General features: G+C 40.0%; 1 protein-coding gene and 1 non-coding gene across 2 annotated transcripts in view; one reads left to right on the top strand and one right to left on the bottom strand.

Moving 5' to 3' along the window:
* Positions 1-1049: 1049 nt before the first annotated feature.
* Positions 1050-18938, top strand: part of GPSM2 (G protein signaling modulator 2) — a 52619-nt gene continuing 34730 nt past the window's right edge. The window contains exons 1-2 of the mRNA XM_003784085.3: positions 1050-1111; positions 9401-9706. Of these exons, the coding sequence (XP_003784133.1) occupies positions 9651-9706 (56 nt within the window). The 5' untranslated portion in view covers positions 1050-1111; positions 9401-9650. The remainder of the gene's footprint in view (positions 1112-9400; positions 9707-18938) is intronic.
* On the bottom strand, positions 13343-13468 carry LOC111723327. Its single transcript, XR_002771895.1, has one exon. It is a non-coding gene; the product is annotated as a U6atac minor spliceosomal RNA (small nuclear RNA).

Below are 18938 nucleotides of genomic sequence, written 5' to 3'. Positions count from 1 at the left end.
GAGAAATGTTGGCATCATTCAGAAGGACAGGGAAACTGGAATTTTAACATATTCTTAACCCCGTAGAAACATTTAAATTTCATTGCAGTGGAGAAATATCTATTTGATAAAATAATCTAAATTCATCGGATTCTCTACTCCAGAAAGACTCCCTCCAGTCCTGGTATTTTGTGAGGAACAAACTGAGATCTATTTGAGGATTAACTTGGTACAAATGGGAGGTGAATGGAAATAAAACTTATTCTTCCCAGCTATTTGGAATGTAGCTGCTGAAAAAAACGAAGTAAAACTGCCACCCAGTTTTCCTGGGAACCAGTGATTCTGCCGTCGACAGAAGTTTGCTTTTCCAACAGCTGGAAACGCCAGAATTGTGACATAGCTTCAAGAACTGAGGCTGCCTTGTTCAGACTTTCACACGGTTCCCCTGTTCTTTTCACAGAGGCTTCTTTCTCTTAAACACCCTGCATCTGCCGCTTGGACTACTCACAGGGCCGCTCGGAGCCTGGTAGGAAAGAGGCACTGATTTGGGGGATCCCATCTTTTTAAAGGGGTCTAGACCAGACCCTATCTGTGCTCTAGACGACATTTATTGCTCCACCTTTCTGTGTCTGAAGAAGAAATAAGAGGACAGGAAAGAAACTTCAGTTTGGTGTTTGAGGACAAGTATCAGGAGAGACCAAGGCTCCCAAGGCCCCCCTCAACCTGACACGCAGGTCCTGGGCGGGAGCAGAAGGGAGCCAGGGCCGAGCGCCCGCCCAGCCCCGCCCCGCCACCGGTCATTGGCCGGTCCAAAAGACGCGGGGCGTGGTCGGTTTGAATGAGAGCGCCCACAGCTGGGGCGCAGGCGCAGAGGAGGGAAGCGTTGAGAGCCGGCAGCTGGGGGACCCCTAGGTGGCGGAGGGACGCTGCGGGGGAGGTGAGGAGAGCGCACAGCTCTGGCCCACGTGACCTGGCGGGGGGGGGGGGGGGTCCCCACTGGCCTCCCCTGGTGCCCCTGCCTGGCTCCGCGCGTGGGCCGGCGGGGAGGTGGGGCGGTGACCACCCACTTGTCGCCCGAGGCCGCCACTTCGCCAAGTCTGTCGCACACCCCGGAGCAGCTGTCCCACGGGAGGTGAGTTCGCCGGGGCACAGGGGTTGAAGTGTTTGAGGGGCACGGAGGGAGGTGACAGGGAGTGGAGGGGGGTGTGTGTGCGTTTAAGGGGGGACTTCCTTTGTTCGCTGCGGGAGGAGTCTGGATGGCTGGCGGGGACCGGGCAGGGGGTTTGCCAGCCCGTGGGCGCTGTGGGGGACTCAGCGTCCGGGGCGTTCGACTCCAGAAACCAGAAACTCGGACTGAGCAGTAGCGGCTCGCCAGGGTAGAGCCCCGAGTTGCTTTCTTATCGGAAAATGTTAAAATGAGAGTTAAGTTTAGGAGTTTCATTTAACAATTTATTTTTGAAGTGTAGTAGGATACAGTGACTCCTTAAGTGGTCCGAGTGTGAATAACAAATAGTAAGATTAAAAGTCCGAATCCCGGTAGAATTAAATCCCAGGCGGATCGCAGTCACTTATGGTCGTGCGTTTGATATCTAAATTCAGGCAGTTTTTGTCAAATACCTACTTTGATCAATCACGTTTAAATTCGTGAACTATGAGGCCGATTTATCATAGATGTTAGTAGTTTTTGCAAAAAGTTTAAGCATAAACTGTTAAAACCTTTTTCTGAAATCTATAGAGTATCTTGGGATAAAAGTAGAAAATACAATTTCCTTATGTCTTAAATGGATCAATTAGATCATTTTAATGAGTATCAGTAGAACTCTGTCCGAGAAAAGGAGTAAGGATGGAAATTTTATTTGCCTTAATGCATAATTAAATCCCACCTTAGAATTAAATGAAGTAGGTTCTTGGCTTTCCTTTCTGTCGGGCTGGTATCGGAGTGCTTCGTGGTGTATATTGGGAGTTAACGTGACCAACAGAGTTGAATTTTGAAACAGCCACTTTAGAACCAAAGATTTCCAGCTTGATAATAGCCAGTGTGATTACTTCTGATAAATACCGCTTTTCTTGGGTTCTCACTGTTCAAAAGCAGTTTTGGTTGATTGTTTAGAAGTGAGTAGACAGCATAAAAGAGGAGGAAGATCCCTGTTGTTGATGTTGGGGGGATGCTCTGGAATTGGGGCAATCTCGTGTGTACTCGGCTTTGCACCTTACCAATGACTGTTTTCCACAGGAGATTTCTCGGTCTTATTTATAGTTTAAGGAGTGGAGCAGTTACAAAGTAAAAAGTTGTTACACAGGCATATCCTCCAACTCCTCTTTGACAAGATAGGAGTTTTAGTTGTAATTTCTTCTTTATTAAATCAGACATTGGCTTATAAATGTATTTTAATATAAATCTAAGACTTGGCAGTAGGCTGATTACAACATTGATAGGATATAGCAGTTGTAAAAATGATCTTAGTCATAAAATAGTTCTCAGATTTATCTGAAATGTAAGTTTTGTAATTCTCTGGGATTTTAGAATTGAAAACCTAAACTTATTCTAATAGAAATAGTAACAGCAGCTAGTTATTACTCTAGTACTATCCATTATTGAGTACTTTTGTTAGTACCAGAGCCAAGCACTGGGTTGGGTGTTAATCATGTCTCTGATCCTCACAATGCATGTCAGATAAGTATCATTATGCTCACACCAGTCCTGAGATCACTAGCTTAACTAGCTTAAGATCACTGTGCTGGGATTCAAACCATGGCCTGATCCCAAAGCGCGGGCTGTGTTATTGCTTTTGTGTGTCTTTTTCAATCTCTCCTGTGTCTTTGGATTCCATTTGTAGGGACATAATTCTACTTTAATATGCCTGTAGGTGCTGTGTTTTGTTACGATGACGCAGAAATATTTCAGTCCTTTAAAAACGATTTTGCTTTCATTGCCTTGCAAATCGCGTAACATTTTCGATATTCTTTTCATCTTTATAAAAACATTTATAAATTAAGATTTTTCCGAGTTATTTACATAAATATTCATATAATCTTTACTGTGGAGCAGAAATGTATTAAAGCCCATTTTTTCACTATGACAGGATTTTTTGCTGCTTCACAGTTCTGTTTTCTTCCAGACAAGAAATCAAAAAGTTCCTTGGCCATCTGTTAGGTGCAAGGAGATTCCTTGGTGTTGTGAGATGACAGGATAATGCTTCCTATTCAAGAGTTGTTTTTGGGCTCGGCACCTATAGCTCAACCGGCTAAGGCGCCAGCCACGTACACCTAAGGTGGCGGGTTCAAATCCCGCCAGCCCAGACCCGCCAAACAACAATGACGGCTGCAACCAAAAAATAGCCGGGCGTTGTGGTGGGCACCTGTAGTCCCAGCTACTTGGGAGGCAGAGGCAGGAGACTCGCTTGAGCCCAGGAGTTGGAGGTTGCTGTGAGCTGTAATACCATGGCACTCTACTCAGGGGGACAGCTTGAGGCTCTGTCTCCAAAAAAAAAAAAAAAGTTGTTTTTGGAGTTTTAGCGGTAACAGATGAAGCAGAATGGGAAGACAGAAGAGAAAAATACTCTTGTGGTCAGATCTCACTTTTCCTTTGTTGAAGAGGACTGCAAGCTTCCCTGTTATGTCAGCACAAGTCTGAATGTGCATTTAGAGTCCCTCACAGTTTGGTACTGTTCTACCTTCTCAGACTTTTCCACTGCTGCTAACCCAATGTGCTCGTCCTGGAACACATTCTGTGCATTCCCAACTCCTTGCTTTTTCTCGAGCCATCTCCCTTGTCTGGAAGGTCTTGCCCCCATTTGCCTAATACAATCTACCCATCTTGCAAGGTGCAGTACAGATTTCCCTGCTTCCGAAAAGCTTTCCCTGCTCTTTTTTAGTTAGAATTATTGTTCCCATACCATCTTACAACATTACTGAATTGAATAGAAACATCTATTTTCCCACAGAATGGTGATAACTTTGGGGAAGAGAGGACAGAGTCGTGTTTAATATATTTTCTTATGAAGACTTCTAAACTTAAAACTCTCTAGCAGCCCTTTTTATAATCTTTTTGTAGTTAGAATTTATTTCTGCTTAAAAAATGTGTTTGAAACTGATTTTGCCTTTTTAAAGTCCTGTTAAGAGAACTGATTTATTGGGATTTACTAACTCAAGAACAATGCTTAGTAGAAAGGACCATTTCTTTTCTATTTCACTGTTGAGTTTTTAAATTATCGTATACATGTTTAAGTATTAATTGATTGAAGCAGATGGCTAATAATAGGAGTAATAAATGGCTGTGCTTGCCAAAAAAGTTTATATATAGTTTAGATAATCTAACCTGGAGGCAAGAAAAGTTGTGTAGATTCTTTTCTGTTTGTTTTGAGATGGTCTCACTCTGTTGCCCAGGCTAGAGTACAGTGGCATCAGCCTAGCTCACAGCAATCCAACTCTTGGTGATTCTTCCCACAAGTGATCCTCCTTCCTCAGCTTCATGAGTAGCTGGGACTATAGGTGCCTGTCATGATACCCAGCTAATTGTTTTTTTTTTTAATTTTTAGTCGAGATGGGGTCTCACTCTTGCTCAAGCTGATCTCAAACTCCTGAACTCAAGTGATCCTTCTGCCTTGGCCTCCTAAAGTGTTAGGACTACAGGTGTGAGCCACTGAGCCCAGTCTTTAGGTAGATTTTTGTTATTGTTGTTCAGGGACAGAGTCTCACTTTGTCCCTCTTAGTAGAGTGCTGTGGCATCATAGCTCACAGCAGCCTCAAACTCTTGGGCTCAAGCTATTCTCTTGCCTCAGCCTCCTGAGCATCTGAGACTACAGGCGCCACAACGCCCGGCTATTTTTAGAGACATGGTCTCACTCTGGCTGGTCTTGAACCTGTGAGCTCAGGCAATCTACCCACCTTGGCCTCCCAGAGTGCTGGGATTACAGATGTGAGCAGGTATTCTTGAATGAAAGAAAGAGACCAAAAGTTATTGGCATTTAAGTGGCAATCAGGAGCTGATAGTTTAAATTTAAAGAAGCATAGCATCTGTCTTCCACCCATTTTCCCTCATCACCTGATTTGCAAACTTTTTACTGCCAATGTAGTAAAGGAGAGCCAGGATTTCTTCCATAAAGAGCCAGCCTTGTCTACTGATTGCATACCTTGGACAGGGTATAGAAGTCCACTTAGGTGTAGGAAGAGATTCTGCCGATTTTGACTTTCTAATCAGATAACTGAGTGTGAGGCATGAAGCGGTAAATGCTGTGTACAAATTGATCTTTCAATTTCTATCAATTTCTGGGATATGTGAAAAGCTGATTGCTTTCTCTTTATTTCTTTATGGTCAGACCAAAGATGCTGTGACCTAACATTTGTTTACAGTGAGGTTTCTGGAGCATTGTTTGGGAGATGCTGTTAAGGGTTGGATTTGCTCCTTGCAAATTACTAGTTCTAGATCTTAATGGAGGTTGTAGGTTAAACTCGATGACTTCTCAATATTCTTTCAAAAAAATTTCCACTCCAGTTCCTGGTCCTCTCATTAATTTTTCTTATCCTGATGAACACATTTTAATATTTGTTGCCAATTTTACTAGTCTTACGCTATATACATACACACATATACAAATATGTGAAATATGAAGTGGGTTTGTTAATGTCATGGAATGTGGTACAAGTGAACACATTGTTACTAAATTGATTACAGAGTTCTTACAACATGGATCAAGAATTGCTTGCTTGTTCAGTAAATTTTAAAATATGAAATGCTACTTGTTACAGAGATTGTAATGTAAGAGTGACTTTCTGGTATTATTTTGAGAATAGTAAGTCCACATTATAAATTGTCCAGAGTAAAATACTGAATAGCATTCTATCTTTTTGTTTGCTTTAATTATTTTTAAAATGATTCCCTTTGTAATCTATCAAGAAAGGTATTTTTTTCTTCTTTTTCTTTCTTTTTTTTTTTTTTTTTTTTTGAGACAGTCTCAACTATGTTGCCCTCAGTAGAGTAGGCGTTACAGCTCACAGCAACCTGAAACTCTTGGGCTAAAGTGATTCTTTTGCCTCAGCCTGCCAAGCAGCTAGGACTATAGGTGTCTGCCACAATGCCCGGCTATTTTTTGAGATGAGATCTCACTCTGGCTCAGGCTGGTCTGAACCCATGAACTCAAGCAATCCACCCACCTCAGCCTCCCAAATGCTAAGATTACAGGTGTGAGCCACCATACCTGGCCTGTGATTGGTAAAATGTGGAATTTCATTATGATCTCTTGGATGAGAAGAATATTTAAATTATTTAATTATCCCTCTGTATTCCTGGGGGATTCCTTCTAGGAACCTCTCCTTCCCAAATCCCTAGATGCTCAAGTCCCTTATACAACATGGTCTAGTACTGGAATATAGTCTATGCATATCTGCCTACATGTTTTAAATCACCTCTAGATTGTAGTACCTAATGTAATGTAAATACTATGTAAATAGTTGTTATGGGAATAATGACAAGGGGAAAAAAGTCTGTACATGTTGAGAACAACTCAACCATCCTTTTTCCCCCACAAATATTTTTGAGCCACTGTTGGTTGAATCCATGGATGCAGAACTCACAGATATAGAAGGCCTACAGTAACTTAATTTAATTCTAAGTTAAACGAATTCTAATACCTCTTCTACCTATTTTAGAAATAACAGTCTAAACCTCATAGTGGATAATGGGAGACAATTTGGTTGCCAGTTTAAGCTGCTGTGTAATCTAAATGCACTTTGGAGCTATTGCTATGAATATCTAGACTAATTCCTTTTTACAGGAAAAAAAAACAAGATTTGCTATAATAGCTTCTACCTATCTTTTTTTATTTTTTATTTTTTTCTGTTTTTGGCTGGGGCCAGGTTTGAACCCACTACCTCTGGTATATGGGGCCGGCAACCTACTCCTTTGAGCCACAGGCGCTGCCCTTTTTCATTCGTTCTTAAGGTACTGCTTTCAACCTAGATGTGGTGGCACACTCCTCCCACTTAGTAGGGAGGCTGAGGCAGGATTGTTGGAGGCTTCGAGTTTGCTGCAGTGAGCTACGATAGTAATGTGACTCTAGCCTGGGCAAAGTAGTGAGATCCCATCTCTAAAAACCCAAAACAACAAAAACAAAACAATAGATACTGCTTCATTTATTGGCCAAGGGAGAGGATAAGAGGATTCATCTGTGATCCTTACATGCCAAACTGATTATTAATATGAAAATTTCATTTCCTCTTGGAAACTTTCAGTATTCCCAAGGCTGGTTCTTTCTGTTTTCTTTCCTCCCACCTTACTGCTCTGTTCCTTAGTAACCTCTAAGTGTAGTGGATGTTAATTATTTAGTCTTTAGTTTGCGTTATAGCTGAAATACTTAAAAGGATGTTATATAGAAAAGGAATTAGGGTTTAATATAAATGGCAGTGGAAGGAAGAAGCCGGACAAATGGATAGAAATGGGAGGAGTGCTCAGAGTATAGAACAACTTTCTGATAAAACTGTTCAAAATTAGGATTCGGTGGTTTATGACCTATCTGGGAATGCTGTAGTAAAATATTGGGTTGACCTGTAGGATTGTTTCTTAACACTAAGATTCCAGGACTCTATGATGGTATATCTGCATCTGTATTTGTCACTCTTGACTGCCATTGTGGAGGTTATAGTTTGTATCTGATGTGCTGTAGTTTCTCTGTGGTGCGATATATCTGAGCACAGATTCATTTGTATTTATCCTGTTGAAGACTTAATGTGCTTCTTCAATTTGCTGATTCATGTCTGCAATTCAGAAAAATTCTCAATATTTATTATTGAAGATTTCACCTTTACTCCTGTGTTTTTCCCTCTGGTCCTCCTGTTAGATTTACTTCAGAGCTTCTCATATTGTCCCTTTTTTTTTCTCTGAACTGCTGATGATGTTTATTGTCTTTTTATCTGTTCATCATTCTCTCTTTATATCTGCTATGCTGCTTAACTAGTACATTGAGTTAATATGAGTGTTCATAGTAGTACTTTTAAGAACAGAAATCCAAAAAGCTACAGTCCAAATGTCCACCAACAGCAGAATGAAAAGTACATCTGGTATACCATGAGCTATGATACAATAACAAAAATAGGCTAATCCTGTCTGTGTGTAACAACTGAGATGAATTTCAGAAACATGTTAAAACAGAACCTTACAGCACTAAATGATACATTATTTAGGACTACACAGACATTTGTGGTGATATTGTAAAGACAAGCCAGAGAATAATGAACAAAAAGGAGGAGATAAGTTAGGTTGGGAAATCCAGGAATCTTCAGAGGTAATAGCAATGTTATTTACTTTAAACTGGGTGGTGTTATGTACATGTTTATTTTGTCTTTTTTTTTTTTTTTTTACCATACACATATTTGCTAAATTTCTTTTGTACCATCTCAATATTAATAAAAACATTTTAAAGACTTTAAAGAGTTTAAGTAGCATATACTTTGGGAGCAAGTGAATATATAAGTATACCTTAATTATCAGGGTTACATCTTCTTTGGAGATAAATTTACAGAGTTTGGAATTGATTTATTCAAGAACAATTGAAAGTCGGGTGTGGTGGCTCATGCCTGTAATCCTAGCACTCTGGGAGGTTGGGGCAGGTCGATTGCCAGAGCTCAGGAGTTCGAGACCAGCCTGAGCCAGAGCAAGACTGCGTCTCTGAAAACAGCCGGGCAATGTCGTGGCTGCCTGTAGTCCCAGCTACTCGGGAGGCCAAGGCGAGAGAATCGTTTAAGGCCAGGAGTTGGAGGTTGCTATGAGCTGTGACGCTACAGCACTCTACCGAGGAGGACAAAGTGAGACACTGTCAAAAAAAAAAAAAAAGGAAAAAAATTTTGAATGTTGTTTTGATTTGTGAATAGTTTAAAAGTTCAAAGTATCAGTTTTATTTTTAGATACTAATATGATGCATACCCTTCTGCTATTATTTATAATAGGAAATATTACATAAAACTATCATATTCTAACCAATTAAAAAAATTAAACTTATGTAATCCTAGCACTCTGGGAGGCTGAAGCTGGTGGATTGCCTGAGCCACAGCGAGACCCCATCTCTAAAAAACAGCCAGGATTTGTGGCAGGTATCTATAGTCTCAGCTACTTGGGAGGCTGAGACAAGAGAATCACTTGAGCCCAAGAGTTTGAGGTTGCTGTGAGCTGTAACACCAGTGCACTCTACCAAGGGTGATAAGTAAGACTGTCTCAAAAAATAATAAACTTAAACGCAGTTCTCAAATCTCATATGTTCCTCCTTATTTAGAAGCTCCATGATGACAGTTAAGCCCTCTGGGTCTTCTGTAGTGATTGACGTAACAGCAGTCTGTGGAGTTAGCTTGTGATTATGTACAGGTCAGGGTTACTGTAGGTTATTCTTTGATAATAGGACTTCAAGCAAAGCGTCTTGTATTCCTTTTGCAGAAATGTTGCTGAAGTGCTGCTGAAAGGGCCAGAGATGCAAGGATTTGGGACACATTTTGAACCTTTAAGCAGTCTGACATTGACCTCCTTTCATTATTAATAAAGAAGAAGCAGGAGCTTAGAATGTATTAACACCAACTCATTAATATACTAACCGGAAAATGTTCTGCAAACAATTCAACAGTGTAAAGACCTGGATTGGGACAAAATAAAATAATTTCATATTTTACTCAGCTTATAGTATGACTGGATGGAGGAAAATTTGATAAACATGAGGGAAGACCATTCTTTTCATGTTCGTTACAGGTAAGGCTATTGCTTTCTTAGTGAGTGACTTTTAATTCTTATTTTAAAATGTTTTTAACTCTGACCATGTCAAATTTCAATTGAAAATACACCAGCCATTGTTAGTATCTCTTACAGAAAAAGTTTTCTTTTTGTTTTGGTTCTATAGGTCTAAGTTTTATGTTCTTTCTATAGAAAAATTAGTAGAGACCAATTATGTATTATTGTGTGTTGATTAAAGTTGTCTGAGTTTATGAATAGTTACTTTATATTTTATAACTTTTTATGTAATGTGTGTATATATATATATATATTTTTTGAGACAGAGTCTCACTATGTTGCCCTCAGTAGAGTGCTGTGGTGTTATAGCTCACAGCAACCTCAAATTCTTGGGCTTAAGCGATTCCCTTGCCTCAGTCTCCTGAGTAGCTGGGACTACATGTGCCCACCACAACACCTGGCTATTTTCTTATTGCAGTTATCATTGTTGTTTAGCTGGCCCAGGCCAGGCTCAAACCCTCCAGCCTCAGTGCATGTGCTGGAGCAGTAACCAGTGTGCTACAGGAGCCAATCCATGTAATGTATATATATATGGAATATGTTTTTCAAAATCTTTGGGAGTAAAAGATAGGCTTTTTTAATATGGTCAGCTGATGGGCTTAACTTTTGCATTATAATTTTTATTTTTATTTATTTTTAATTATTCATTTATTTAGAGACAGAGTCTCAAGGTATTGCCCTGAGTCGAGTGCTGTGGCATCACAGCTCATAGCAGCAAACTCATACTTTTGGGCTCAAGTGATTTTCTTACCTCAGCCTCCCAAGTAGCTGGGACTACATGTGCCCGCCACAATGCCTGCTAATTTTTCTGTTTTTAGTAGAGATGGAGTCTTGTTCTACCTCAGGCTGGTCTCATATCCCTGAGCTCTGGCAAATTCACCTGCCTTGGCCTCTCAGAGTGCTAGGATTACAGGCATGAACCACTATACCTGGCCTGCATGTAATTTTTAAATGGTGATCTTTTATAAATTTTAATTTTGGTTTTTTTTTTCTAGTGTATTATTTTGATTTCCTTCTCACTTTCCTTTTCTGTACACATGTATTTTTAATTTTCTTTTTCATCTTTAAAAGATTGTGTTACATTATGGCTTGGCACCCAAACTCAGTGGTTAGGGTGCCAGCCACATGCACCGGGGCTGGTGGGTTCATACCTGGGCCCAGCCTGCTAAACAAACAAACAAAACAAAACAAAAAAATAGCCAGGCGTTGTGGGAGGCGCCTGTAGTCCCAGCTACTTGGGAGGCTGAGGCAAGAGAATTGCTTAAGCCCAAGAGTTTGAGGTTGCTGTGAGCTGTGACGCCACAGCATTCTACTCAGGGCAATACATTGACTCTGTCTCAAAATAAGAGCTATGATGCCATGACACTTTACCAAGGGGGCCAAAGTAAGCCCCTGTCTCAAAGAAAAAGAAATTGTGTTATATTAGACATATAAGGTCTTGGCATGTTACTCAGGCTGGTCTTGAACTCCTGGACTCAAGTGATCCTTCTGCCTCACCCTCACAGGTAGCTGGGACTATGTGCATGCCATGGCACCCAGCTTTTTATTTTCTTATTTTTAAAGGAAATTTTATCTCATGACTATTATAACTATTTTAAATATATACTTAATCCATGTTAGTATAAATCTAGGATTGTTCAAAAGAGCATCATTCAAAAGAAATGTCATTTTTAAGCTTTAGTGCCTAATGATGTGTTTTGTGTTGTAAAGCCACATTCTCACATGAAACAGTGGGTTAGTGATCCCTAGTCCACTCCTGAAAGCAAGTCAGACTAAGAGACTCATGTTACGTTCTCTCATAGGCTTTGCACAGCCTTAGTGAAACGACCTGGCTCCCTTAGGACTTACATCGCCTTGGGTGCAGAGATGCACTATCTACATTCCAGGCGGAAGGCTGCAGATTGTGGGACCAGGGTCTGCACCTTTGTTCTCCACCCACAAATATCTTTCACAAGTGCAACACTCCCTTGGGCAGCCCCTTATATAATACCTTGTATGTGTGTGAGGGGGATCTTTTTCTCCTTCATAGAATAAGGAATCTATCTATTCAACCCACATTATTTTAAGAAAATGCATTACCTGCCAGGATTTCAGAATTTGGAGAGCCATCATAAAGATCCAAGATTTTCTGTGCTCTCCTAGAAAACCGTAAACCTTCATTCTGCCCAGAACAGTTGCTTTGAGCTGAACTGTGCCTGTAACTTCCTGGCCAGCTTCACCCCTTTCCTGCTGTAGGTGCCTGATCTGGATGGATCCTGATCCAGATCACTGGCCACAACTCCCTTAAAAGCCACACAGGACAGGTAGGGGAGGCAGAACCTAAAGTTTTTAGAAAGCTTCTTTTTATGATGTAAATATGCTTACCCTGGAACTCCCAGGCTTTACCCCTTCTGCACCTCCAGGCCTAGAAGACCAAGTACAACGCCCTGTCCCCAGGCCTTGCCCACCTCCATCTTCACAATGTATATTTCATTCCTTAAACCCCATATGTTTGTTTATCTCCCAGACTTCACCCTTTGTTCCGTGGATGGCCTAGAATGCCAGAATGCCATTATCTGCTATTTCCTCCACTGCCCCTGGGCACTGCCTGTTGCAAGCCAGGCTCTCGTTCTGTATTGGAGTACAGACCCTCCTATCATACCCTAGCAGACAACTGCCTCGGTCACTGGGAAAGTACTTTCCAAACTTTGGCCAGTTTAATGTTTAATGATGAAATATTAATGTCATTTCTAATATAGTTGGGAAACAAAGCCAGATATCTGTACCATTTGCATATTTAAAAATATTTTTAGGCCAGGCGTGGTGGTAATCATAGCACTCTGGGAGGCCAAGGCAGCTGGATTGCTTGAGCTCAGGAGTTCAAGACCAGCCTGAGAAGAGTGAGACCCTGTCTCTAAAACTATGCAGGTGTTGTGGGGCGTGTCTATTGTCACAGCTACTTGGAGGCTAAGAAAACAGGATCTCTTGAGCCCAAGAGTCTGAGGTTGCTGTGAGCTCTGGCACCATGGCACTCTACCAAGGGCAACATAGTGAGACTCTGTCTCTAATTAAATAAATACTTCTAAAAATTTTGGATTAATATGAGGGCACATATGATTAGGTTACATTGTTTGCATTTTATAAGGTAAAGTCCAAGTTGCAGATAAGTTCTTCACCCGGAAAGTGCACCATGAATATTCAGTATGTATTTGGGTCATTCTGGTCATTGCACTAAACCATGAAATAAACCTAAATATTATTAGTAAGGTAGTTAAATAATAGATGTTTATCAAAACTTTACAAATTACTAGATAAACATCTGAATTTATAGCAATGAATAGAATTCAGAATCTCTACCAGATTTTAGATGTCCTTTTTTTTTAGACTTTATGACATTTACTTAGTTATTGTGTTAAGACATTTATACTCTACTTTTAGAAAGATTCACTTGTACCCTTGTAAGACAAACCAGAGGTGATCTTTCCAGTCACCCTCCCTCCACCCATCCGCCCTTCTCCCCTCCCCTCCCCATCCCCCCTCTATATTCTTGGGCTATAATTAGGTTATAGCTTTCATATGAGAATTATAAATTAGTTTCTCAATAGGGATGTGTACATTGAAAAACGATGGTTAGATGCCACGAAGTAGGTGGCAATGCCTTAACCGTATGCATGTTGTCAGGCCCAAGGGCCTCTTCCATCCTTGTCAAGGGGAGTGCTAACCTTCTCTTCTTTCATACAACACGATTTTAGATGTCTTAACATATTTAGGAAATAGGAGATTGATCATGCTCTGGAATAGATGGGTCATGTTAGTAAGGTTCATACCAAGGAGGTTAATATAGCTAAGACGAGGACATTTCTTTTAAAAATGAAAAGTTTCAAATAAAATGGAACACATTCAGCACAATTAAAATTAGCTTTTAATATATGAAATGCCTTCACCCTACCCCAGACCATATTTCCAGAAATCTGAGTTCTTTTATTTTTTATATATATATATACATTTTTTTTGAGACAGAATCTCACTTTGTCCCCCTCAGTAGAGTGCTGTGGAATCATATCTCACAGCAACCTCAAACTCTTGGGCTCGAGGGATCCTGTTTTCTTAGCCTCCTAAGTAGCTGGGACTATAGGCACCTGCCACAACACCTGGATATTTTTAGAGACACAGCCTCAGCCTCCCTTGTAGCTTGGACTACAGGCAGCCACCACTACACCTGGCTATTTTTAGAGACAGGGTCTAGCTCTGACTCAGGTTGGTCTCGAATGTGTGAGCTCAGGCAATCCACCTGCCTCGGCCTCCCAGAGTGCTAGGGTTACAGGCACTAGCCACTGTCCTGGCCTTCAGAGTTCTTTTATATACTCTCTTCCTTTCTCACTCTCCAGATCCAGCATGAAGTACTATCAGTTTCATCTCCTAAATGCTTCTCAGATTCATCTGCATCTCCTTCCTGCTGCCATAATTGAGATCCCCAGGATCTTCCCTCCAGACTCCATTCTTCATTCTTATCCTCTTGAAACCTTTTTGATTTGCCATTGGAGGGCTCAGTCTAAAGACCTAGTGCAATCTCTCTGCTTAATGTCTACAGGGGCTCCTAGTTACCTGTAGGGCAGAACCAAGCTGAATGAGCTCATGATCTTCCACTGTCTGGCTTCTTCCTGTTCCTTGGACCTTACGTCCAGTCGTTCTTCACCTTGCACCGGCTCTGGATTCCCTGCGGCGTCATGCTGTTTCATGTCTCAGTGCCTTTGCTCATGCTACACCCTGACTTGAATTCCCTTCCTACTTTCTTTGCATAACTAATTCTACTCCATATCTAAGAATCTGATCAGAGATTATTTCCTTCTGAAAACCATTTCTAAACTCCATAGTGTTGGCCATGTGCCTTCTCTGTGCTCATAATACATGCTGTGCGTATCTCTTTCTTAGCACCAACTATATTAAAACTCAGTGTATCTATGTTAATAGCTGCCTCTTCCTCTTTGCCTCCCCCTCAGCCCATATGCTTAGCATGTTGTCTAACACATACATATGTGGCCATTGAATTCCACTCTATACAACCATCATATGAAACTAAGAAGAGGCTTGTCTGTCTTCCATGATACAGCATGGGTTAAACATGGTTGCACATTACTGTAGGACTTCCCCAAGGGAAACTTCAAAAATCTGTAACTGCCTTTAGTAGGAATACACTAGACAAATTCCTAGCCGTATCAGTGCTCTAATACCAGCATTCTGTATATTGATTGTTGTATAATTGGTGGTAATGATTTGAACCCTTTGTTAGGTCAGAGCCTGGTCTAAGTTACTATTCTACTGTAGTACATACTTAGCGTGTAACATTTTATCCACGTGATTGTTTCATTATTGAGGTCTTTGTCTATACCTGGAGGGGTCTCTCTTGCAATTTAAAATTTTGAAATAGAATATTTTTTTGAACCCTAAGGAACCTCCTGAGGGACATAAGAATGCTTTATGAGATATTTTTTTTACCTATTTCAGAAAGTAGAGACTGAGAACAAAATGAAGTTCATTTCTAAGCTTTTAAAAAATCATAGGATTGGGCAGGGCCTGTGGCTCAAAGGAGTAGGGCACCAGCCCCGTATGCCAGAGGTGGTGGGTTCAAACCTAGCCCTGGCCAAAAAAAAAAAAAAAAAAAAAAATTATAGGATTGATTTTAAGGAACTATTAATTTTTTAGGCATCACAGTAGTATTGTGATTGTATTTTTTTTTTGGAAAAAAGATACATACTAAAATATTTACAGATAAGATCATAATGCTTCCTGGAATGTACTGGAGAATATCTGGGGTTGGAGAAGTGAGGATCGGAGTAGAGACAAAACATAGAAAATATCATACACTGGTAGTTACTGAAGTTGCAAGATGGACACATTGGGTTCATTACATTATTTTCTCTAGTTTTACATTTCTTTGGGAAATGTCTTTGTCATACTTGTTTCTATGAGTAATAAAAATTTCAATACTTTAATATTATAAGTTAGACTGTTGTTGTAAAGAATACAGTTTGGTGTTAATGTGCTCTGCTGAAGAGTAGTCTGAGGTAACATGGAGTAGTGAGAAGAGCACTAGATTTGGAGACAAAGGCATGACCTTAAGCAGGTCAATTAAACTGAGTGTCTGTATTAATAACTATCTCAGAGGGTTATTTTGAGAATTAAGTTTGATAAATGTTAAAATCATTTTTAAAACCAAATCACCATATAAAATTTAAATCTAGATAATTTTGTGCCTTTTCTTTAACAAAATAATCTAGAATAGCTGGATATATGTGGTAAGCTGAAGGGATAAAAATTGTTTATTAGGGCCAGGACTGGTGGTGGAAACGGTCCATCAGTTAGAGCACGTAGAAGGTGGAGGTACAGCTTATGAAAGTTTAGGAAAGGAGATTACACAGCCACAGAAGATGGAGAGTACTCTTGTTTTGGATCTTATCTCCTGAACCCCATTTATTCTAAAATAGTTTAGAATAGTTCAGAATTTATTCTAAATTCTCTCTTTGAAGGGACAGTCAGATTTGGACACTAATCAGTGTTATTAAATCTTTTAGAATGATGTAGCATCAAGGTTTTAATCTTTTTTTGCCTTCACTGATGTACTGTGAACACAGACTAAAAGAAGGTAATAAGTAAATAAAAGTCAAACTAATGTAGAAGAAAAGTTTAAACTTTTTTAATTGAAAGGAAATTGAAATGGCATGACTTTGGGCAGAAAATGAAGAATTAGAGTTAAAATGTTTATTAGCAAAGTGAAAACATTTCAGGAAAGGATGGTCATACTGTGTTTATTTCTAGTTATTAGAAATACACTTTGATTATGCAACTAGATAGGCGGGCTGTTAGGAAGATAAAAAGAAACTTTGTATATGGGATGTATTTCAATGGAGAGACATTCTCCTGGCTTGTCTTATACATTTGGGTACATTCTTTGTTTTCAACCCAACTGGTAAACAAATGAAGTAATTGTATGCTCTCAGAGCAAGAGAAAGGATATGAAATTACTTTCTCTGTTACTATTTAATGATCTTATAAAACATTTATAAACCAACCTGCCCTATTTTGCAATTACATAGATTTGATTGAGGTGTTAAGAGATTTTGCCAAAATATTGTTTCCTATAAAATGACAAGTGTCATCTCAGAATTAATCATAAACTAGAGTTTTTGGCTTTGGTATTTCAGGGATTGGTTAATTAAAACAACTTTTCTAAGATCGTTTTCCTATCTTCCTAGTACTGTCACTCTTTGGATTTTGAGGACAGCCGTGTAGCCAGCAGAGTTCCAGGTTGCTATTACTTTGTCTAATGACAACAAGTAAAATGCCTCTTTAAAAATGTATAACATTTATGACACCATTCAGCCTATAGCTAAGTTTTGTTGGATGCCACATCATTTGGACCAAAGGTCCCAGTAAAGTGGTGTTTTGTTAATTTTAAATCCAGAAGATCAAATATTTGTGGAGAAGATATTTATATGAAGACAACACTTATCTACTTTATATAAATATAGGCATGCTCTTACAAACTTCTAATTTTTAAATGTCATACACGTGGATAGCCAGTTCTGTCTTATCCCTAATTTCCTGGCCCACACCCCAAACCATCCTGATGGTGTGCTGCTGTGTACGACTATTTCCTTACCTCTCTTTCAGTGAAGTCATGCCAGTATCAGTATTCCATTGTATGGTACACATAATTTTTTTAACCAGTACTCTGTTGATAGACATTTAATTTATTTGTGTTTTTTTTGTCATTGTGAATTTTCTTTATATATATTTTCTTGAATTTGTGTTAAGTATATCCTTAAGATCAATTCCTAGTAGTGGAAATGCTTGATATATATTTTTTACATAATTATAAGTCTTAATTTTTTTTTTTTTTTTTTTTTTAGACACAGAGTCTTGCTTGGGCTAGAGTGTGATGGCGTCATTTTTTTTTGGTTGCAGCCATCATTGTTGTTTGGCGGGCCCAGGCTGGATTTGAACCCGCCACCTTAGGTGTATGTGGCTGGCACCTTAGCCACTTGAGCCACAGGCCCCGAGCCAGTGATGGCGTCATTAGTAGCTCATTGCAACCTCAAATTCCTGGGCCTAAGTAATCCTTATGTCAGAGCCTCCCAAGTAGCTGTGGCTACAGGTACACACCACCATGGCCAACTAATTTTTTTTATTTGTAAAACTCCTGACCTCAAGTAATCCTTTTGCCTTGGCCTTCCAGAGTGGTTGGGTTACAGGTATGAGCCACTGCACCTGGCCAAATTAAAAATTTTTAATAGGAAGTGTATTATATATCTCATAAATAAAAAATATCTTTCCCAGATTTTTTTATGGCAATTCTTAGATTCACTGGTTTCCGTTTTAATTTTTATTTTATTTATTTTTTTGAGACAGGGTCTCAAGCTGTCACCCTGGGTAGAGTGCTGTGGTGTCATAGCTCACATCAACCTCCAGCTGTTGGGCTCAGAAGATCCTCTTGCTTCAGGTTTTCTATTTTAGTAGAGACAGGGATCTTGCTTTTGTTCAGGTGGTCTTGAACTCCTGAGGTCAGGCAATCCACCTACCTTAGCCTCCCACAGTGCTAGGATTACAGGTATGAGCCATGGTGGTTTTAGTTTTTAGACAAAGACACTAGTTACCTCATCCAGAAGAAGAGCCCTTTAATAAAAATCACAGTTTGACCAGGAACGGTGGCTCAGTACTATAATCCTGGCACTTTGGGAGGCCAAGGCAGGAGGATCACTTGAGGCCAGAATTTGAGACCAGCCTGAACAAGACAGCAAGACCCTCATCTCTACCAAAAATTTTGTTTAAAATTTAAAAAATAAAACCACATTTTTATATGTTTTATGCAAACTTTTTCTTTCTTTCTTTTTTTTTTTTTGAGACAAGAGTCTTTCTTTGTTGCCCTGTGTACAGTGCCGCAATATCATAGCTCAAGCAACCTCAAACTCTTGGGCTCAGGTGATTCTGTTGCCTCAGCCTCCCGAGTAGCTGGGACTACAGTGCCTGCCACAAGGCCCATCTATTTTTTTTGTTGTTGTTCTTGCAGTTGTCGTTGTTGTTTAGCAGGCCTGGGCCAGGTTTAAACCTGCCACCCCAGGTGTATGTGGCCGGCGCCTTTAACCACTGAGCTACGGGTGCCGAGCCTAAAATAGACTTTCTTAACTATGAATTTGGGCGGCGCCTGTGGCTCATG

The sequence above is a fragment of the Otolemur garnettii genome, unplaced genomic scaffold (genome assembly GCF_000181295.1).
Source record: "Otolemur garnettii isolate 467f Iridium unplaced genomic scaffold, OtoGar3 scaffold00010, whole genome shotgun sequence".
NCBI lineage: Eukaryota > Metazoa > Chordata > Mammalia > Primates > Galagidae > Otolemur > Otolemur garnettii.
The sequence above is the reverse complement of the archived record's forward strand: the minus strand, read 5'-3'. Positions and strand labels throughout refer to the sequence as shown.